This window comes from Lissotriton vulgaris, chromosome 1_1 (genome assembly GCF_964263255.1).
Source record: "Lissotriton vulgaris chromosome 1_1, aLisVul1.2, whole genome shotgun sequence".
Taxonomy (NCBI): domain Eukaryota; kingdom Metazoa; phylum Chordata; class Amphibia; order Caudata; family Salamandridae; genus Lissotriton; species Lissotriton vulgaris.
This window is the reverse complement of record NC_141685.1, coordinates 198,513,727-198,536,985: the sequence shown is the minus strand read 5'-3', so window position 1 is coordinate 198,536,985 and position 23,259 is coordinate 198,513,727. Positions and strand designations below refer to the sequence as shown.

Here is a 23,259-nt window from a genome sequence, read left to right as displayed (position 1 = left end):
CCTGATGGTGCAATGAGCAAGGGACTCACATCTGAGCATACCCTTCCACGCTTAGGGTGGACAAAAATATTTACAACAAGGGGTGGTGAGGGACAGAGTCTCTGAATTAAACAGAATACTCTCACCCAGTCAAGAGATCAGGGCTAGATCCAACACCGTTTTTTAGCTCACTGCACCATCCCAGTTTCAGAACCTGGCTGTATGCAAATTAGTCTGTTCCTGTCCCAGTGCATGATGGGAACAGGGCAAACCAAACTACAAAAGCCAATTCTTACACTGGGAAGGAAACAAGCTACCGGGTACCGGTTTCTGGCATTTCAGCCTCTTCGGCCCGGCTTGCTTGAATCCTGATGGTGCAATGAGCAAGGGACTCACATCTGAGCATACCCTTCCACGCTTAGGGTGGACAAAAATATTTACAACAAGGGGTGGTGAGGGACAGAGTCTCTGAATTAAACAGAACACTCTCACCCAGTCAAGAGATCAGGGCTAGATCCAACACCGTTTTTTAGCTCACTGCACCATCCCAGTTTCAGAACCTGGCTGTATGCAAATTAGTCTGTTCCTGTCCCAGTGCATGATGGGAACAGGGCAAACCAAACTACAAAAGCCAATTCTTACACTGGGAAGGAAACAAGCTACCGGGGACCGGTTTCTGGCATTTCAGCCTCTTCGGCCCGGCTTGCTTGAATCCTGATGGTGCAATGAGCAAGGGACTCACATCTGAGCATACCCTTCCACGCTTAGGGTGGACAAAAATATTTACAACAAGGGGTGGTGAGGGACAGAGTCTCTGAATTAAACAGAATACTCTCACCCAGTCAAGAGATCAGGGCTAGATCCAACACCGTTTTTTAGCTCACTGCACCATCCCAGTTTCAGAACCTGGCTGGCAGTTTGAAGCAAGGCGGATATTAGTCCAGGCCCTGATTACTCCAACAAACAAATGGCACAGATTAAAAAAATATATATTAGAAAGCCTTTTCAATGTAGTCCTGAATAACTCAGAGGCCCGATGCCTTTACCATACTCTTTGGCCAAATGCCTAGTGAGTAGTTCAGTAATCCCTGCTTGTGTTTGCACCGGTTTCCCAGCACAGTTCTGAAGTTGCAATATTGGCTCCGTGGACGATTACCTTTTCAATAACCTGGCTAGCATGGCTCATGACTTTTCTCCATCGTGGTGGAGATGTTGCCTATACGCCGTATAGTCCTACTTTTCTCAGCATTTCCATGCCTCCAACAATTCAGCCCGAACCTCGTGCCACTCCCCTCTCTTCTGTGGGAACATCGGCAACACCTCCTCGAGCCTGGACAGCTGGCATTCCTGATCAGCTATATCCTTCACTAATTGTTGCCTCACCCCACATGACATGTGTATACAGACCCTTCGGAAGACCACCTTCATGATGTCCCACTCATATGCTCTGTTCGAAGCCGACCCCCAATTTTCCTCAAAGTATTTGGTTAATGCCGTCAATACCGCCCTCACAAATGGGGGGGGGGGGGGCTAATAATGCCTCCACCCAGAGGTGCCACATAGGGATAGCTGGTTTGGGTGTATAGGCCTCAAAGCTTAGCAAGACCAGTGAGTGGTCCAAGATGTATCTTGCTTGATACGTTACCCCTTAACTTCATGGGCTAGTGTTAGTGAGATAAAACAATAGTCCAAACGACTAAACGCATTAGTGGCTGGTGTATGGCATGAGAATATTTTCTGTTCGGGGTTACGCTCCCTCCATATATCCGTGAGTTGCCTCCAATTCAACTTGATAGTACGCTGCTGCTGCCACATCTATCTTCGCAAACCACGTAGCATCACCTATTTTTCTCTAATAACTCATTGATCTTTTGGTAGGGATTTGAGCCTGTCCAAATTCCTTTGTTTAAACTACATAAATACACACACACTCATGTCTCTGTTATAGTTGCGGGCCACCACTAGAGGAGACCACCGGGTGCAGGAAAGGTCTTCATCATATGATGACTTGTACTCCCTCCTCTTTGTGTCAGCCCCTCCATCTATTCCACCCACTTATGACAAGTTGACGGAGCACAACCTCTCCTTTCTCCGTCAAGAAGTACAGTACTGACAAGGGAGCCATAGAGAAGGTGCTGGTATTAGAAGTAGGTCATGGTTGCTATTCCTGCTACTTTCTGTTGCACAAGAAGGACGGAGGACTCTGTCCTATCCTAGGTCTGCACCATCTCAACCTCTTCTTGAAGAAGGAGAAATTCAGACTGCTCACTCTCACCCAAGTGTTATTTGCCCTCTATTCGGGATGATGGATGGTAGCATTGGATTTGCACACCGCTTATTTCCACATCCCCATCTTGCCAGCCAACAAACCCTATCTGCTGGTTATGGAAGTCCATGAGCACTTTCAGTTTGCTGTGCTCCGCTTTGGTCTTACCGGGGTCCCTCGGATGTTCACCAATGTGATGACTGTGGTTTCAGCTCACCTGCAGTCGTCAGGAAATTCAGTCTTTCCCATCTTCAACCCCTGGTTGTTGAAGGCGGGGCTCAACCTAGGCAACTATTTCCCATTTTCAGACTACGCCGAACCTGCTGCACTCAGTGGGATTTACTATCAACATGCCAAAGTGACACCTGACTCTGTCTTAAACACTCCATTTCATTGGAGCTGTACTGGACACAGTGCAGTTTTGGGCCTGTCCTCCCGCACGGGGAGTCCAGGATATTCATGCAATCATACTGCTGTTTCAGCCTCTATTGTAGATTTTGGTGAGACTGACTAAGGCTGTTGGGCCCCATGGCCTCCTGCATTATGCTGGTGACACTTGCCCGCTGGCTTTGTAGGAGGACCTGAAGGTCCAGTGGGCGCAGCATCAGGAGAATCTCTCCGACACAGTCCAGATCTCTGAGAGGTCTGCAACTGTGGCTGATGAACTGCAATCAGGTCAGTGGCAGACTCCTCTCCCTTCCTCCACAAGATGTTACTGTAGTAACAGATGCTTACCTTCTGGGAAAGGGGTGGCCACCTGGGAGAGGTGGCCAGAGGACTCTGGGTACCGGCAGAGCCCAAGCTTCACATAAAACGTCTGGCACTTCATATGATCCAATTAGCATTAAAAGCCTTTCTTCCTTCGATCAAGGGAAGGCTGGTGCAGGTGAGACCTTCAGCACAGCTGAACACCTGCACTTCCAGATCCACATCGATCCAAACACCACCCTCAGAGGAACCCTCATCTACAGACCCCCCAGCTACGGTTCAGTGACTTCATCTTCAACCTCATCAGCACTCATGCCATCTCATCCACAGACTACATTCTCCTCGGAGACCTGAACTTCCAACTCGAACACCAACAACAGCAACTCCATCCCCCTGCTTGACAACCTCGGACTCAAACAGCTCGTCACAACCCCCACCCACTCCGCCGAACACACGCTCGACCACATCTTCACTGCAAGCAACAACGTCACCTTCAGCCACACCACTGGACCGACCACCGCTGCTTCCACTACACCTTCAAGAAACCCACCACATATCACCACCATCAATGGACCCCCCACCCAAGGCTGGATGAAGGTCACCAAAGAACAGCTACTAGCCACCCTCGCTCGAAACCCACCAACCGACTCCACTGGCACTGCCGCCCGCAACCTCAGGCAATGGATCGACGACTATGCCAACACTCTCCCTCGCTCAAGAAACCCTCCAACAGACGCATCAACAGAAAAGCCACCTGGTTCACCGCCGATCTCCAGGCATCCAAACAGAACTGCCGAAGTCTCGAGAAGAAGTGGCACCATGAACAGACAACAGGTAACAACACGGCCCACAGGAACGCCATCCGCAGGCACCATCAACTCATCCGACTCGCCAATAGGACCTCCTTCAAGGAACGCATCAACACCAACGCACACAACAGCAAGGAGCTCTTCAACATTGTGAACAAACTCTCCAACCCCAACGACATCCCTCCGTCGCACAACCTCTGCGACTCCCTAGCCACCATCTTCCACCGCAAGATCGCAGACATCCATGACAGCTTCAACAACCAGACCCCCCCGACAGCCACCAACACCTCAGAACAACCTCCCCCCAGCCACACCTACCTCCTGCTCTCCTGGACCTACATCAACGACGACTACACCATCAAAACCATGAGCACCATCCACTCCGGCTCGCCGACCGACCCGTGCCCGCACCACATCTTCAACAAATCTAGCACCAACATCGCACCCCATCTCAGGAAGATCATCAACACCTCCTTCGAGACTGCCACCTTCCCAGAGAGCTGGAAGCATGCCGAGATCAACGCCTTACTCAAGAAACCCAAGGCGGACCCTAAGGAACTCAAGAACTTCAGGCCCATATCCTTGCTCCCATTCCCGGCGGAAGTCATCGAGAAGACTGTCAACAGGCAAATAACATGCTTCCTCAAAGAGAACAATGCTCTGGACCCATCCCAATCAGCATTCTGCAGCAACCCCAGCTCCGAAACCGCCCTCATCGCCGCCGCCGCCGACATCAGGACCCTGCTTGACAACGTCGAAACCGCGGCCCTCATCCTCCTGGACCTGTTGGACACCTTCGACACAGTCTGCCACCACACCCTACGCATACGCCTCCACAACGCAGGAATCTGCGACAAAGCCCTGGACTGGAACACCTCCTTCCTCACCTCAGAACACCCCCCCCCCCTTTCTGCTCGGAAGCCACCAGAATCATCTGCGTGGTACCCAAAGGATCATCACTCAGCCCGACTCTCTTCAACGTCTACATGGCACCTCTCGCCAACATCGTCCGGTCGCACGATCTCAACATCATTTCATATACCGACGACACCCAGCTGATCCTCTCCATCACCAAGGACCCCGCCACCGCCAAAACCAACATCCACGAAAGAATGAAGACCGTCGCCGAATGGATGAAGAACAGCCGCCTGAAACTGAACTCAGACAAGCCGGATGTCCTCATCCTTGGACCCACTCCCTCTGCCTGAAGTGACTTCTGGTGGCCAGCCACTCTGGGAGCCGCCTGACACCGACCCACCCACCCATCGACCACGCACCCAATCTGGGATTCATCCTAGATTAATTGCTATCAATGACCCAACAAATCAACGCCGTCTCAGCCTCCTGCTTCAACACCCTCCGCATGCTCCGCAAGATCTACAGATTGATCTCCACCGAAACCAGAAGGATGGTCACCCAGGCAGCAGACTGGACTACGGCAACGCCCTCTACGCGGGAACAACGGCCAAACTCCAGAAGCGACTCAACGCATACAGAACGCCTCTGCACGCCTCATCCTAGACATCCCTAGCCACATCACAGAACACCTTAGAGACCTGCACTCGCTCCGTGTCAACAAGAGGATCACCTTCAAGATCCTCACCCACGCTCACAAGACACTCCACAACACCGGACCAGCATACCTCGACACACGACTCACCTTCTACACCCCGAACCACCAGCTCCGCTTCGCTGACCTCGCCACCGTCCCACGCATTCAAAGAGCGACCGCTGGCGACAGGTCATTCTCCCACCTTGCTGCCAAGACCTGGAACACCCTCCCCATCGACCTACGGCAGATCCAGGACTTACTGACCTTCAAGAGACTCCTCAAGACCTGGCTGTTCGAGCAGTAGAAGAGCCCCCCCAGCGCCGTGAGACCCTCACAGGTGTACAGTGCAGTTTATAAATATGTTGATTGATTGAAGACTGTCTCAAAGCACATTGGTTTCAGCCGTTATTTTGTACACTGCAAGAAGCATCATAACGTTATCTGTACATTCATTTGGAGACAGAAATCTAGGCCTTGTCGATGGGCCATAAATCTGGTCACTCTATAAGAAGCACAGGTGGGTCTCACCTTGCATGCACACAATGGGAGGCCAGCGGTTACATGGTCAGATGTCCGGGATGGGGAGCATGTGATCACTGCATGTAGTGTGCATGCTGTGTTCTGATTGGCTGAGTGTTCCTAACTTAGTGTGGCACCTGACTTTATGATGCTTTGAGAATGCGCGCCCCTCTGACCAAACATGTTTTATTGGGGCCAATCTCCTAAGACCATTGTGTTGTCGCTGCCTATCTGTGGGATCGATATGGGTTTTCCTGTTCCTGTCTATGGGTTGCGTGTCATCCCACCGTGACCTGTCCATCAGTTGCTTCAGACCTAGGTCGCAGGGCCTGTCTGACCACTTACATCAGACTGGGAGTTGAGCTGGAGGTTAGATCGGGCAAATTCAACAACAATGATGTCAGTTGGTTTCTATATGTGCATATAGCATGATGTGCATTGATATTGTATTTTCCAATATTAACATTCCCCCGCTAGTTGAATTTTCAACTACATCATTTACCCAATACTTAATGACAGCCACATTGTGCAAGGTTGGCTGTATCTCTGTTGTGTCTTTTACTAATTCCCTAGTTACTTGCTTTCTATTTACTTTAATAACTGCATTTTTACAGCAAGAAACCCTCACCTGTAGGAAACCACACAAAAATAGCACAGGAAGAGCAATTGAAAGCTATGACGAGCACAGTCTGGTCACACATCGGGGGTAACAGGAAAATAAGTCTATAAACCAGTTCAGTTCAGGGGTGCCTCCCTCCTTCATCATGTCAGCTTGTAGACGGTGCAGTTGGTGGATGCCAATAGTCCGTGTCCCATTGTCTAGGTCATTTCTGGGGATGAACGTACAGGAAGACACACTGATCTTTGGCCCACACTCCACTCCATCGCAGTCATCAGGTCCAACACATACTGGTGTTGCATCACCATGTGGCGGATGGCTCTTAGTTCTTCGTTGATAGTGTTTAGGCTGAGCACTGTATCTGGTCTTAAAAATTAAAAAGTAAATCCTTATTTTTGAAACAACATTCATCATACAGGGCAAGTCCCTTGTACATTTAGTGTGGCATGACATCGACACACTCTATGTGGGCAGTCACCGTTGGAATCCATACATCTTTAGCGCTGCCTTGGTTCTAGTTTGATTTCTTATAAAGCACAAACGAATGCCCTGAGGCGTCTTGGCGCTGAGATATAAGATAGGTGGGAAGTCTATGGCCATTAGTTCCTGAAGAGCCAAGCCTTTAAGAACTTACGAAACTTCAAAGAGTGGGGGCATTTTTTATATCAAGAGAGAGCAGATTCCATTTCCGTATAGTGCAGATCACAAAGCTTCTGCCTCCCCACGAGGATAATTTAAAAGATGGTATCACAAGATTGCTGGCTGAACTGGAACGAAGTGTCCTCTCTGGGACATACCTTCTGTGTTTCTCTCTGAGGTAGGCTGGGCATAATCCCTGAAGTGCTTTGTGTGAAATACAGAGAGCCTTGAACACTATTCGCTTTTGGATTGGGAGCCAATGTAGACTCTGTAGGACCTGAGAAGCAGACTAAAATATCAGTATTTTCACCAGCAGCCTAGCTGCTGAGTTCTGGAGAAACCTTTCAAGGTGCCTTTTGGCAAGTTTTGGTAAAGGCCATTACAATAGTCCATTTTGGACACTACAAGTGCCAAAACTACTGTGTTCAGGTAGTTAATTGGGAGAAACTGTGCCATCTTCTTGATAACAGGGAGCAAATAAAAAGATATGGAAATCATCTTGTTTACTTGGTCCTTGTAAGTGAGACTATCAGCAATCAGTACTCCCTGATTTTTTTAAAATTTATTTATTTGTTACTTCTTTTTAAAACCTTTTTTTTTTTTACTGGTCCTGGGACTGGACCCAGTTCTTCGGGCCTCTAGGATGGGTTCCAGAAAGAGATATTCCTACAGAGGATTACCTCAATCTTCGAAGAGTTCAACTTAAGACAGTTGTTATCCATCCGTATGCTGCCTTCCCTCATACAGTTACGAAAGGCCTTTTTCAAATTGGGGCCCTTCCTGGAAAGTGACTCTACGATCTGGGTGTCGTCGGCATAAGATACCAATGAAAGCCCAAAAGATTTTACAAGAGAAGTAAAAGGCATGACATAAATGTTGACCAGGGTTGGACTTAACGATGAGCCCTGGGGAACACCACACGGCAGGGAAAATTGTTGAGATGTGAATTCCTTCAGGGCCACCATTTGCATCGGATCTGTCAAAGATCAAAATAAGGACAGAGCCACACCCTGTGTCCCCAGATTAACTAACCGGTCGATCAGGTCATTATTGACCGTGTCAAATGCCGCAGTCCAGTCCAGTAGAATGAGGGAGGCACTTCCCCCTCTATCAACTGTTGCCCTAATCATTTCGGTGGCAACGATCAAGGCAGATTCTGTGGAGTGTCCTTTGCGGAACCCGAATTGGGAGTCGTTCAGCATGTGATTATTGTCCAGGAAAGTTGCTAATTGAGAATTCATTTATTTTTCAATTACCCTCACTAGAAATGGAAGTCTAGAGATATGTTTATAGATGTTAGAATCCAGAATGTTCAAATTAGATTTCTTGAACAATGGGAGAATAGAAGTAGATTCCTACTCCTTTGGAAAAAAGACCTGTACTAAAAATTGCTTTAAAGATGGCTTTCAGTTGTGAGGCTGGCAAATCCGTGAAAAGCTGCATGATCTTGGAAGGACAGGGATCTATGGGGGATCCTGATTTGGTGTTAAGGACCATTTGTTTTACTTGGTCCTCTGAAAGGGATTTCTCCTGAAGAGATTCTCATGTTTGTCTCTGACGGATATGTCCTTGTTAGGCTGCTGTGTGGATACACTGGAGGGGAAAAAAATTAGCCTCTACTTTGTTTTGAAAACTCAGCTAAAAAGTCACAAAACTCCTGATTAGCACCTTCCACGTTCTTACTAGCTGGGGAGGAAAGTTTCATAATCGCTTGAAATAACGCTTTGCAGGCTGATTCTATAGATTTAATATAAAAATCAGATTAGTTTTTTGTATTCAGCGAGCATAGTTTTTATATTTGTCTTTTTTGACTATATTGTAGCCTTTTCTCCAGGTCCATTCCGGTCAACAGCATGCCTGTTTGGCCACCCGAAGTACCTCTCCGAACCAGGTGGCTGAGGACTTAGTTCTTCTAGACATTTTGCATTTAGTTGGGGTTAAGATCCGGAGGGTCTTGGCCGTGAGTGGACACAGTGTGGGGCCAGTGGTTACGTGTCCAGATGTCTGGGATGGGGAGCTTGTGCTTACTACAGGTAGTGTGTATGCTGTGTCCTGATTGGCTGAGTGTTCCCAATTTGGTGTAGCATCTGTCTTTATGATGTTTTGGGAACGCACGCCCTCTGGCCTAGACGTGTTTGATTGGGGTCAATCTCCTAAGACCCTTGTGGTGTCTCAGGAAATATGTGAGATTGATCTTGGTTTTCTTTATCCCGCATTTGTCTAAGGGTTACGTGTCACCCCACCTGTTATCTGTCCAGGGCCTGTCTGACCACGTACTTCTGACTCGGGGGTGAGGGGGAGGTCATATCTGGTGAATTCCGCAACGATGATTTGAGTTCATTATTATACATACATATATAATGATGTGCATTGATATTGTACTTTCCAATATTAACACGTCCTCGGCGTGGAAAGTTCAGAAAGTAACTGATGTTAGTGCGCCGGGATATCACCTCTAGAGGTACCGCTCATGTTACTTCTGGTGCGGGCGGCGCTGACAGTGCAGACCTGAACTACACCACCTACCGGTGTGCAGAGTTATTGCTTGCAAATCTTCCGGATCCAGCCTGACACCTGGGGATATTCAGAAGTGAGGATGTAGCTTTACCCAATAAGACGTTACCAGAAGTAATGAACATGTTCTTTGTTTAAAACCTAAAAGTTTAATGAGTTTCTCTGTAAAAACATCAGGGAATTCCTGTGACGGGTTATCCATAGAGGTCTGCTCCTTGGCAACCCAAATCTGTTCTTGAGCCCTGGTCTAAGAACCATGCCAAGCAGTGAAACCATCCCAAAATATAGAGAACTTTTTTGCAACATGTATTGTACCCTGAATTCTACATCCCTTGAATTCGAAATTGTCTTCTATGTACCCCTCCAGATTTATCCTCCTTCCTTCATCGGAGATTGCAAATCTGTCAGGAGGGAAAGTTTCCTGTCACCCCATTTTTAGGTCGAGCACCGAGCCAGAGCGCAAGCACTGCTCTGGGGTTGATCTGGGGTAGTTCAGTACTTGGGAGAAGCCACGCCCGTGCACTTTTTTATCGGCTTGTGTCTTTGTCCTTTCTAAATGCTGCTTTCCAATTGGTTTATAGGTTGTTAGTCCCTCCTTATGATGGCCATGTCGTCATTTGTATCCTTCCATGGCTACTGGCCCCTTTACTTTGTGTTGCATGAGCATATTTTCTTCCCACCGCCCTGCCCCCGACCCGCCCCACTCCCGTTTGCAATGCAACAGGGCTCCCGTAAATGCGAATCCTTTTGCATTGCAAACGCTTGTTGTTTCCTTGTGATTGCTTCTAGGAAGTGCGCTTCCCTTACCAAGATGGCTGCCAGCATACACGAAGTGGAAACTAGCTGAGCAGTTCCTGTTCAGGTAGTGTATTTACCAGTGGAAAGCGAGAGGCGCCATTCAAAGGAGGGCTGGATCTGAACTTGTTTTAGCAATGATCTATCTATAATTTAGAACAATTTGTGAGGCATATTACGGATTCTCAAAACTATAACATTTGGAAATATGTCAATGTCATCGTTTCTTACCAGGTTTGCAGTGCTGTTGAAATGCACGTACAACCTGCTAGCGTTTTCTTTTATATTTTCAGTGTCAAAAGGTTGATACGGTCACTTGTTCTCTTAATTCCTACAATGGCTGCCGAGTTGACGAGGCAGACACCAAGACATGCGCATCTACACCTCTTGGTCCTACTGCCATAGTTTTGCTGCTGGCAACTGACACTTCACAGTACCCACCCCCTCCACAGCTCCCTCTCTGAGTCAGGCTCGTCCCCCGTTGACACAAACTACTAGTATGTCTTGGAGCTGCTGAGCTCTTGAAGGGATGAGGCTCATCTGCAGGTGGAGAGGCATGGGCAAGGTGAGTGAGCATGGCACAGCCCTGATGTGCAGGCATGTGCCATTCTTCTGCATGAGGGTCCTGATCACTCTTCGCCCTTCGGTAGTGAGTTAGAGCTAGGGGCTTATGTCGCTCTGATATTATCCAAGGAGGTGTATTCGGAGGTCGAACTTTGGATAGGGGTGATAGTTACTTTTGTTGCTGTGTACCCTTGCTCTAGCAGTGAAGTGCGCATTCTGGTTTTGTGAGGTTGCTGTTAGATGATTGGTCGTGAATAATCCCATTTCTATAAAGGAAGATGGCTACCTCTGGGCTGAAAGCTGGAGAGGGAGCTACGGATATTTTTAGACCATGAGTCGTTGTCTTGGATGTAGAGATCGAGAGCAGTGAGTATATGGATTACCTCCATAGGGCTCTTCTTTCGTGTAGAAGATAAGATCACTTATCAAGGCTCCTTTAGACGTGCAGAAATAGGGGTCCAAGATTAGAGTTTCTTGGTGAGACTTGAGCAGTGTGTGTTTGAAGCTCTTGGAGTTTATTTTTGTTGTTAGATCAGGAGGCAATTTAATGTTATAGGCATTGGGGCTGCCAAGTTCCAGATTGGTGTCTAGTGCATATGGTGAATCAGTATCCATGTCTGAGCGCAGCACTAGACCCAGATAATGGTGAGTCCAAGGGAATGAGACAGGCAGAGTTCTCATCTAGGCTGACCAACCTCCTAGCTATAACAGGACGGTGGAACCCAGTGAGATGTGAGTGAGTCAAAGTACAGTTCTCCCCATTAGCCCTCAACACATTTTCATGCCATAGTGCTCAGGCCCAATGAGAAGTGCATTGTGAAGGTTCATTTTCCAGAATCCTACACAGTTAAAGGGTAGAGCGCTGGTCTGCTACCCATGTATGTATTCCATCAAGTAGTATCATAGCTCGAGTCTTATATTCTGCTTCTTTAGCAGTGATTTAAAAAAAAACACTTTTAAAAGTGGCATTTTTCTGCTTTGAGACCGACTGTAAAAAAACACTGGATTGATTGGGACATACACAGATCTTAGGCCTGAAGATTTAATACATAGAAATTTTAATTTCTGTTTTTATCAAAAGTGATAGGGTGATTCGAGATTTACTGTTGACCCACAAGTAGAGAGGGAGCTAAAAACAACATTTTACATGTGTGCTCTGAGGCAATCTGCTTGCTAATAACACCACATGGCTTCTAAATACAGGCTTATACAGTTAGATGTTCCTTTACCTGCATGTAACAATGACAATATTTTTTTAAGTGTATTGTGAACACATATTATAAATGTATCTCCAAAATGGGGAGCGTATCCGATAATTAGGCAATGAATTACATTGTGGGTCAGTTGAAGCGGCAGAATGATTTTCTCTGCACTTTACGACCAGCAAGCTACCTATTGAAACTAATAACATGAAATCGTAGTTTCAAATACATGACTTGTAAATGTGAAAGGTATGTTATCATTTGCATATGATCACTGCAGTTTTCAGACCACCGAAGCACCATAAGTAAACGGAGGATGGGAAAACACTTGGTTTACCATGATGTACCCTGTGGCCCAAGCAGAGGGCCAGTTATTTCTGTTTGTTATTATGCCAGGGTTTTGAGGTGGCAGCACAAAGAAATGTTAAAATACATACCTTGATTTTAGTATAAGTGGGATTTTCTATTGAGTCATTCAGTTTCATAGTGGATTTGAGGGCTTTTTTTTTTAGTCTTCAATCTTCTGAGATCAGATATGTGCAGTTACTATACAAGGAACATCTCTTAGGAAATGCAGGGTGACGTTCAAGTAAAAGATATAAATTGTAGTACGCAGCAAATATATATTTATTTAGGTACTGGATATTTTGTCTCCTTGTGATGGGCAATGAATTAGACATGGGGGGCATGAGAATCTTGTTATATCTTCCTTGATGTGTTTACACACATTTCATATATTTATATTAAATAGAGATTTACCAGTAGTCCTCAGGCTGCCACACAGTCTCTGCAACTGGCTTAGTGAGAAGTGTTTCAGATGGGTTAAATCTAATAGAGTGCAGCTTATGATTTCTAATTCTACACTTAAAAGTAATGAGAAATGGTTAGTTCTATGGTCAGATACTGCATTGAAACTACTGAAATAGATATAAACTGGGGCATCCTTGGCAATACAAAATAGACAGTGCATATTTAGCCAGAGTATCAAACAAGTTATTAGTCCTTGAAAATAAAAAAGCAGCTTATACTATAAAAAAAAAGTACATATGAAAACTGGCTGCAAATGGAACGGAAGTGGATAGAAATAAATGTCCTCCTGTTTTAGGGCATATGCCTCTTTACAAGTCATAGGGCAATTGTGCGGACCATAGTCAAGAGAAGTGGGTTGAATAGAGTTAGTTGAATCTTCAGACAGCTCTTTATTGTTTGGGAGTTCATTGTTTTTTGTTTTTTTTTTTTAAATATTTTTTTATTATTTTACAAACAACGCATCGCAAGTATACATCAGTGATTAACGTTTGTACCATACATCTTATGAACATTCCTAACACCCCCACATTCTCCTTTAATAGGCCGTCATTTCTTTATTGTTGTAAGATAATATTGGTCACTGGACAGCAGGCATCCCGATATGCTCTTGCATATGTTATTTGGAGCTAGTTGTCAGCCATTTAATGCCTACGTTTGACAGTGCAAGTCATATAAGTAACAATAAGCCATCGTAATCAAACTCCCTCCCCCCTCCCTCTGCAGCCGGTGTGTCCAGGTCCCTACTCGTCTATCCCAGTAGTATTACCAGTTCCTTCGTGTCTTGTTCCAGGATGTTTGGGGGACAATACCCACCGGTCTCGGTGCATCTCAGATTATCCCAGTCATTTACCTCATGGCTAGGCTTATAGCCCCGTCCCTGCTCCGTGAGCTGTCAAGGGGAACCCATTGGAGCCTCCTCAGCAGTGTCCCCCTCCGAATAAGTCTCTGATGTCTTTAGTGCTATTACTAGCGCTTCCCGTGCCCTTGCCCCGTCCATCTCCTTCTCATTATTAGAACGTTTAGCCTGTAGCAATCTAACTGTGCTCTCACTCCTAGCCCATTTAAGTAGTTCCGATTTCTACTTCCCTATGTTAGGCCCTCGCTGTGACTTCCATTAGGCCGTGATCTCTCTCTCTCTCTCTCAGCTAGTAGTTGGCCTAGGTCCAAAAACTTGCTTGTGATTTTCGTTTTGGGAGTATGCGGAAACCAATGCAATATTCAGGTGCCCATTTCAGTGTCTATACAATGCCCTGTAGGTCCATAGAGCAGTTTGATTAATTCCTTTCAGTATGTGCCTAACTGTTTGCAACTCCACAGCATGTGATGCAACTCCTCCCCTTCTAAGTACAGCGCGGGCACTGGGCAATATTTACTTGGCCGGAGTCAAATAAGCTCTACGCAATATGAAGAATTGTATAAATTGAAATCTGGCATTCCTAGTACCCTTCCAGGCCCTCCGAACCAATTGAGCCCATGTTGTTTCCGGTATTTCTTTGCCAAGATCCACCTCCCATTTTCTCTTTAGTTCTTGCAGCGGCTGTAGGCCTTCTGTGACCAGCTGCCTGTAGAGGCAAGTAACCACCTTGAACGTCCCCGCCTCCATCACAACATATTGGCATGCCATAGAGGTCCATGGTTCTGAATGCCCCTCCTTCCAATGACGTTGTATTGCAGAGGTCAGGACTGCATGCAACAAATAATCCCCTCGCGGCAGACCATACCTGTCCTGTAGTGCTTGAAAAGATAGCAACCCCCGCCTTCGTACAAATCACCTATTACTTGGACACCTATCGTCTCCCAATCTGCCACTGCCGACCAATCTTCCCCATGAGGGAGGGCAGTACACATGCCCAAGGGAATCTCCGGGGCATACGTGCGGCTAATGCCAGCTCTGTGCTGGCTCCGGTTCCAGCACTGTCTTAATGTCTGCTCCTCAGCAGTCAGCGACCCAAGTTGTAGGCGTTTGTAATATTATAAATGACATCACATGACGCAGAAGCCACCGACCCTCCGGACCGCCCGGGCCCGAAACTCTCGAGCCACCGCCTGAGTTTGGGAGTTAATTGTTTGCATATTCAAAGCTACAGGAGTGAAGACCTACATTAAGTTTTTCAAAACTTCCCATTTGCACTGTGATATTGTTACTCTGTTTTATTTTACATATCTAGTGTGCCAGTATCTCAGTAAAGGCCGTCATTAAACATGAATTAGTGTTTAGTTTGATAGTTATTGAAACAGAAACTAAATCAACACAAATTTGTTGAGAATTTATTTGGTGTGATATTTATCAAATACTATCAATTTTTGCTTTTGGAATTGGGTGTTGAATGGATTTTAATGCTGACGTATTTGAAATGCTGTAGTTTAACAAGGCATGCATTCTTCATCTCTGCCAGTAATTACGGGGTATGATAAGCATTGAATCTTATATATTTCTGATTCCTGCCTAAGTAGGTGCTTACGCCAGGATCTTAATTTAAAAGTACAACTGTGATGCGGTTTTAGATAGAAAATAAAACTGTCTAATAAGAGGCACCACTCCTTCTCTTTGATAAAAAGGTAAACTAATGAGATAAAAATTACATTAATTCCAACCATATTTAGTTAGAATTTCACTAAATAGTATAAGTTATCTATGTTTTTTGCAAGAAAAAATTGAATTGTATTTTATGGGGACAAAAGACACAAAACGTTGTTTTTGTAAATAATTTTGTGCAAGTTATTTAGTGGTGATCATCTGTATGTGGAATTCAATTGAGGTGCTAAACAGAGGTTTAATCATGAAATATGAAAGTCTCATAAAAGGAACAGTTTTTGTCTGTGGGTAGAGATCATGATCAGTACAAGCACCACTAAAGGACATTGTGTTTCTGTTTTACACATGCTATTCATGTGTTTTTATATTTATATGTTTTGTACGATATTGCTGTGCCTAGACTGCACATGTAACCTATTATATATTTGATATAGGGTTTTGCGTCTTATGTTGCAGATATTTGTATTTGTTCTTTGCAGTGTGCTTATAATTTTTTTTTACTTCATACATTGTTATATGTAGTGAATTTCACTCTATTTTTCTTTGTTCTAAACCAAAAGCTTTCAATATGAGATTTCGTTAATAACTAGTTCAATATCTTTATTCCAATAGCATGAAATTTCATTACATTGATAGTTTCACTTTTCCTGTAAGATACAATTCTCTAATGATTCCTTTTAAAGTATACATGTTTTATGATTTTAGATCTCCATAACTCCAACAGCGGGAAAATCCATGTGCATCTTAAACTTAGACCCATCGGAAATGTGTACAATAGAAGCTGGAAACAATGGTGTTTGTTCTTTAGAAGGGGAGCAGTATCACAAGAGGACGAATAACCCACATATGAACAAATCCATCCTGCAAGTAACCAACTAAAGCAATCCCTTGGATGTACGAGTTGGAGTACCTTCACACCATCTGTCTAAAACAGATAAACATGTACCAAAGCAAAAAGCAAAAATGCTTTATAACATTTCCAACACTTTCATTGATCTGAGATCGCCCAGGTATAGTTACAGCATTGCTCTACTGCATAAAAATTATAATCCTGTTTAATTTGCGGTCAATGTTGTCCTCTTTTGGTCACACTATAAAAACGACATTGAATGTTCTAATATGCAGAATACGTACCTTGTAAACCCTACAACTAAAGGGTAAAAGATGTAGCAATGCTTCTTGCAGTACTGAGCGATGTACTAACATTTCAGAATTATTTTCCTCTTGTGCAAAATGTGATGTGATTTAACAAGAAGAGACAACCCTCACCAGAGAATCAAGAATGTCATGACTGTGGAATTAATTTAAGCGATATTCAACATCTCTATTGTTGGAAAATTCTTATCTGCAATACCACATACATGTGAATAAATTTAGAGTTGTATTCAACATGACAGGCCATCAGCAAACTAATCTGGGGGATGAACATAAAAATGCAGCCAAGCAAGAGTCTGAATTTCCAAGAGAAAAACAATGCACCGGTAACGAACGTACGAAAAGCTTGAAAGTCACATCATCAAACCTAAAATGCCACCAGCAAACAAAGAAAGGAAACAAAATATACATGTGCAGCGAGTGTGGGAAGACCTATAAGCAGTCATCACTCCTAAAGGTCCATCTGAGAATACACACAGGGGAAAAACCATTTAAGTGTGTTGAGTGTGGAAAGGGTTTCATTCAGTCATCTGACCTAACGCGTCATCTACAAATTCACACAAGAGAAAAAGCATATATTTGCCAAGAGTGTGGCAAGGGATTTGATCAGGCATCTGGCCTATTGTGCCATAAGCGAACTCACACAGGAGAAAAACCCTACGCATGCACTGAATGCGGCAAGAGCTTTAGTCGGTCATCAATCCTAAGGCAGCATCAACAAACCCACACAGGAGAAAAACCATACACATGCAGCGAATGTGGGAAGAGCTATATTCAGGTAGCACACCTAAGACTGCATCAACGAACACACACAGGCGAAAAACCATTTGAGTGCAATGAATGTGGTATGAGTTTCAATGTATCATCAAGCCTATTGTCTCACAAGCGAACACATGCAACACATAAAGCAGTCAAATGCAGTCAGTGTGGAAAAGGCTTTAATCGCTCATCATATCTAAAGATCCATGAGAGAACACACACAGGAGACAAACCATACAAGTGTAGTGAATGTGGTGCAAGTTTCAGTCATTCGAAAACCCTAAAGTATCATCAGCAAATGCACACTGGTGAGAAACCATATAAGTGTAAGGACTGTGGGAAGGGCTTTCATGAATCTTCAAGGCTAGTGGTCCATCTGCGAACGCACACAGGAGAAAAACCATATACATGCAACATATGTTGGAAGAGTTTTAATGAATCATCATACCTAAGAGTACATCAGCGAACACACACAGGAGAAAAACCATACATTTGCAGTGAATGTGGGGCAAGTTTCATTTATCCATCAGCTCTAAAGGCCCATCAGCAAACACACACAGGAGAAAGAACTCACATTTGTAGTGAATGTGGGAAGAGCTTCAAAGCAACATCCATAAGGAGCCATCTGTTAACACACACTTCAGTAAGGCCATACACCTGCAATAAATGTGGAAAGAGCTTTAATAGACCATTAACCCTAGTGTGGCACCAGCGAACACACACAGGAGAAAAACCATGTAAGTGCAACACCTGTGGGAAGAGTTTTATTAATTCGTCAGGTCTAAAGCGCCACTGGCAAACCCACACAGGAGAAAAACCACACACGTGCAGCAAATGTGGAAAGAGCTTTATTCAGTTGTCGCACCTAACACGTCACATGCAGATACACAGAAAAAACATAGATGTGCAATGAAAATGGGAAGAACTTTGAATAATTATCTGCCATAGGGTACCATTCACAAATATAACAGTGAAGAAAAAACAAAAAAGTGAATGTGCGCTTTTGTGAATCGTCCTCCCAGAGAGCACTCACTTGAAAAACAAATGCATTCAGTGAATCTGGTAATATCTTTATTAATTTTTCATTCTTAATGTACTATCAGGAAACACAGACAAAGGGACTAACATAGGAAATATGGGATGAATGTGCCAGCTATCAGTGTTAAAGAACAAACAAAATGCAGTGATTGTGGGTGAAGCCTAAATCTATGTCAGTAAATACATATGACAAGAACTCATTACTTTTAATTAAATTTTTATCCTTTCTACAAATGTGATGTGAGGAACTCATCAATGGAGATGTATATAAGAAATTCCACAGAGGATTGATCTTAAACTCTGTTAAACAAACCTTACGTTTGAGGATCTAACTAACAGAGAAGCAAAACCATTGCTGAATATTGAATGAGTTGCAAACCTATTCAAGTTCGCCAAGTATGGCATGATTTTCACCCAGTAATGTGTCATAAGGCTGTTACTTCAAGAATGTTAAGGAGAAACCCTCTTGGTGCAGCCTCTCGCACACCTATGCCATTCTCACTATATTGTGTAATGTTTCTAGGAAGTCACACTTGCATTCTTGTTATTATATTGTATACACTTTTTTTTTATCTTAACAGTTTTTTCCTGTATTGTCTCAGTGCAGTTATTTGCTCACTGTTGTTACAACATTGCATAATAATGTACAGTACTTTCACGCATACAAATCCTCTTGCTCTTTACGTACAAGGGGTTTTATATGCTATATGCACAGAGCATACCTATAAAAAGTATTTTCCAACCGTATTAAATACGTCTGCTGTGTAGTGGCAGAATAAGGTTTGGAAATTATTCATAAATACATTAATGCAGAGTAAATATTAAAACTCTGTCATATAATATTGTTTACATTGTCAGAGTATGGTTGGTTAGACTGGAACGCTCTCTGCAAGGAATGACACTAAACGGTGCAGAAGAGGACTAACCTTGAATATTGTCAACAACCACAAGTCCTATAAACAGAGGTTGTGGTGACTTTGGAGCTGTGCTTTTTAGGTCTCACCTAGCAGCGCGCATGCGCTGCATAGTCAAAAGACCTTTTGGAATGGCTTCGGCTTTTCAGCCAAAAACGTGTACGCGTTCCATTGCCTTCAATGGCAACGTGTGCACATTTGGAGATTCCCTTGCGGGAGCGAGCAGCTGGCGCCATATGGTATCAATTATCGCACCTTGCTGCTGGCTTCCTCAAGGGAATCGCGCAGGCCCCCGCTCCCCCTGCTGCCGCGCGCGCTTGTCTTGCTTGAGAAAGCTGTCTTCGCCTGAATGCACTAGGGAGATGTCTTCAGTCTTCCAGTCAAAATAGAACATTGAAGGTCCAAGAGTTCTGTATCAACGTTTCGTTCTAGGATGATCTAAAGTCCTGGGGACACAGCTCCTATACTTGTACTAAGAAAAGGGGCTGGATTACCTGCAAGGTCCCGCCTATGGGTGGACCTGGAAAGGGGGTGATTTCACCCCTTTCCCTTTGTCCAGTTTCGTGCCAGAGCGGGCTGGAGTGCCCCAGCAACTGATTTGAACCGGGCTATGCATGGGCACCTTGTGTGCCGCAGGCAGTGTCTGGAAAAGCAACTTTCAATGCAGCCCTCCCTGCCCCAATACACTAAAGCCTGTCTGGGGTGGTGCCAGCACCTCCCCTGACAGGGAACCTATTGTTCAGGCTTCCCCTGCCGGAGTTTCGTCCAGCAGCAGGAGGTCAGACTCGTGTCTGTGGCAGCAGCATCCATTTTGTGATGCTGAGGCTCTGTTTAACTTTAACCGGATAAAGCAGTTCTTGCATGTCTTCTCCCTCTAGAAGGGTGGAATGCTACCCCCGCCACCAGAACTGTGTGTGTGTGTGGGGGGGGGGGGGGGGTAGTATTCCAAAGTGTTTGACACCTTACGCGACATGTTTCGATAAAGCCAAACCAAAGTTAGCATTAACCGCGAGGATTATAATGCACTTAAGAGTATATGGTATGGCTATATCATTGAACAGCTATAAGGAGATGGTTCCGAAAGCTGCAAAGGGATTCTGCTCATGCTAGGGCACCCTCTCACCTAAAACCAAGCACTCTGCCTTCAGGATTGTCAAGGCCTGCTATAGGAGTGACTTATAGGTGCATATATGTCTATATATAAGGTAGATATATATCTAAGTAAGGGGTGATTACACCACCTTACCCAAGCTGAGTGATCAGCCTGTGGTGTCAGTTGAGATGGCCAGCCAGGGGTGGCATAAACATGCTGCAGCCCCTGGTAGGCCTTGGATGCACCTATGCCCTGGGTACCTTTGGTACACTATACAGGGGCTCACAAAGGTGATCCAATATCCAATCTGGTATGTACCTAAAGCACATGGTATCAATTTAGAGGGAGAACAGCTGGGCTGTGGGTCTGATTAGTAGACCCACACCCACACTAAATTCGAAAAACCAGAGTATCACAGCAACAAAGTGGGGGTGACCATAGGAAGCAGACCCTACTCTCCTACTCTACCCAACATGGTTGTGTGTGACTAGCTGCCTAAAGCAAGCAAGTGCCCACACAAGGGTTGTTAGGTTTTCAGGGTGCACCTCTGTGGTTCCATCTGAGTACATGTTACAATAAATCCCAAACTGACATCAGTGTGGGCTTATTGTGAGGGGTACCTTGGTACCAAACACTCGTGTGTTCATTGAAGCCATCATGGTATTGTAGAACTCATGGTGTTGAGAATCCAGCCCGTGTACTCTCTAAGGCTTCACTGGCACTTGACAATATGAAGGAAAAGACCGAGTGTTGTAGGGGCATATCTGCTCATGCAGATCTGCTCACACCTGGGATATAGTGCACCCTGCCTTAGGGTGGGTAAGGCGTGCGAGAGGGGTGACTTACTTATGTCTTAGGCATTGCTAGCTTGCATGGCACACAGGTAGTGTGCCATATCAACTCTGTCAGCTTATCTGCACCAAGCCACGCATGCTGCAGTGGCAGTCTGCACTGCCTACGTGAGTGGTCACTAAGGGACCCTCTTCAGTCCCCATGCCCTTGGTACCCAGGCACCTTTTACCACGGACTTGTAGGGGGCCTGAAGGGCCAATTAGAGAATATGTTTTTAGGGAAGAAGCACTGGCAGTAGGGGACTGTATGGCAGGGATCCTGTGCACTATAATCAAAACCACATCAATGTCCAGGCAAAAAGTGGAAGTTAACCATGTCAAAAGAGGCACTTTCTCACATACACTGACATCGCATTCCCAATATTAACAGTTTCGAGAGCTGAAAAGAGGGTGGGTAACAATGGAAAAGGCTAGAGCATGGGAAGACCTCGTGGATCGCTTGTTGGCCCTGAATGTTGACATGGATACGTCAAATAGTTCTGGGATTTCTCAGGAGGATTTGGAGGGTGGGAATAGCTGACCTTGCATGGATTGTTTTGGGAGAGATTTGGAACTGCTGTGGTGAGCATTGAAGCTGTTGGTCATTTTGGCGCACTACTTATGACAGCTTGAAAAGGGGTAACTGTAGGTGGGGGAGCTAGTTGTTATTTGCTAGTTAGAAGCTGTAGTGGACTAATTATGTTTGAATATGTTTTTCCTTGGCTCTCTGTTTGTGTCTCTTTCCCTCCCCCTTCGATGGAACTATGATGACGCCCCCTGGGCGGACCCCAAAACTGTTTTTACCTTCCGCGGAACCCGAGCAACCTTGGCTGATGTCCAGTGGAGCTGTCCTATACAGCTATAGAGGAGTCTGCCCTTTGGCCGTCACCTACCCAGCCGGTCAACTGACATTGTTTTTGTCTCCCCGTTTTTCTTCCCTCCCACTCCTCCTACTCCCCCTGTGATTGTTTGATTCAAATTGATGTATCTATGTAACCTGTAACTCGCTGAATCAACTGATATAACTATGTATCCTGTAACTCGCTGATCCTCATGTAAAGTGCTCTGACACCTTAGGGTCTAGCCGGCGCTATATAAAACTTTGCAAATAAAAATCAAAAGATCCGGTCTGGTAACTGCAGGGCTCGTTTCTGAACCTCTGTGGTACGGCTTCCGGTCTCATTTTTTGGACGGGGGCCGCATCACTGTGAAAATAACAAAACATTACGTGTGTAAAGCGCATGCTCACCCAGAAGGGTATCTTGGCGCTCAATAACAGATTTGTATTGATACCCAACCTAATGGTACTCATTTCATCGACCTCAGCAGGATGAAAGGCTGAGTGGACAGACACAATGTGTAAGGAAAACTGAATCTTCTTGTGTGCGTCAAGTCTGCAGTGGAAACCCTCAGCTGAGTTTATTCTCTCAGGGCACTTCAGAATGAGCACCACGTTCAGTCGCAAACTCTCTCCCCATATCCCTCACCCAGAGGCCCACAGGGCCTCCGAGGCAGGACACTTTAATAAATGATGCCACAAAGACTCGAGGCATTGCCTCATAGTGCTAGGACTTCCCACCCTGCTGCAGTCCACCAATCACATCACACCTCCAGCTGCCCAACAAACGTCTGAGAACAAATAATAGACTACTGAGAAGAAACAAGCACTTCTTTCGAATTTGATGAACATGCACCAGAAGACAACGAGAGCAGATCTGATCAATCATACACATCACAACACCCAGGCACGCACAGGTAAAAAGGCCGTGCCAGCAAACCCTGCCTACTGTGATGCAGCTTCAGCTAACACAGACCTGCACAAATCACTAATCCGGAGCGGCCCTTATTCCAGATATGGACCAAACACCAGAATGAACTAGAACCTGCAAAATTTGGGGCATATAGTTCCATTGTACTGTGGGTTTTGAAGTGTGCTAAAGGGTTCAGATGTCCAAGTA

The 23,259-nt window shown here is 45.2% G+C and overlaps 1 protein-coding gene across 1 annotated transcript in view; it reads left to right on the top strand.

The window, feature by feature from the left end:
• The window catches only part of LOC147738170 (uncharacterized), a 31,271-nt gene extending 8,806 nt beyond the window's left edge, over window positions 1–22,465 (top strand). The window contains exon 2 of the mRNA XM_086952170.1: window positions 16,218–22,465. Within this exon, the coding sequence (XP_086808296.1) occupies window positions 16,903–18,339 (1,437 nt within the window). The 5' untranslated portion in view covers window positions 16,218–16,902 and the 3' untranslated portion in view covers window positions 18,340–22,465. The remainder of the gene's footprint in view (window positions 1–16,217) is intronic.
• The last annotated feature ends 794 nt before the right edge of the window (window positions 22,466–23,259 follow it).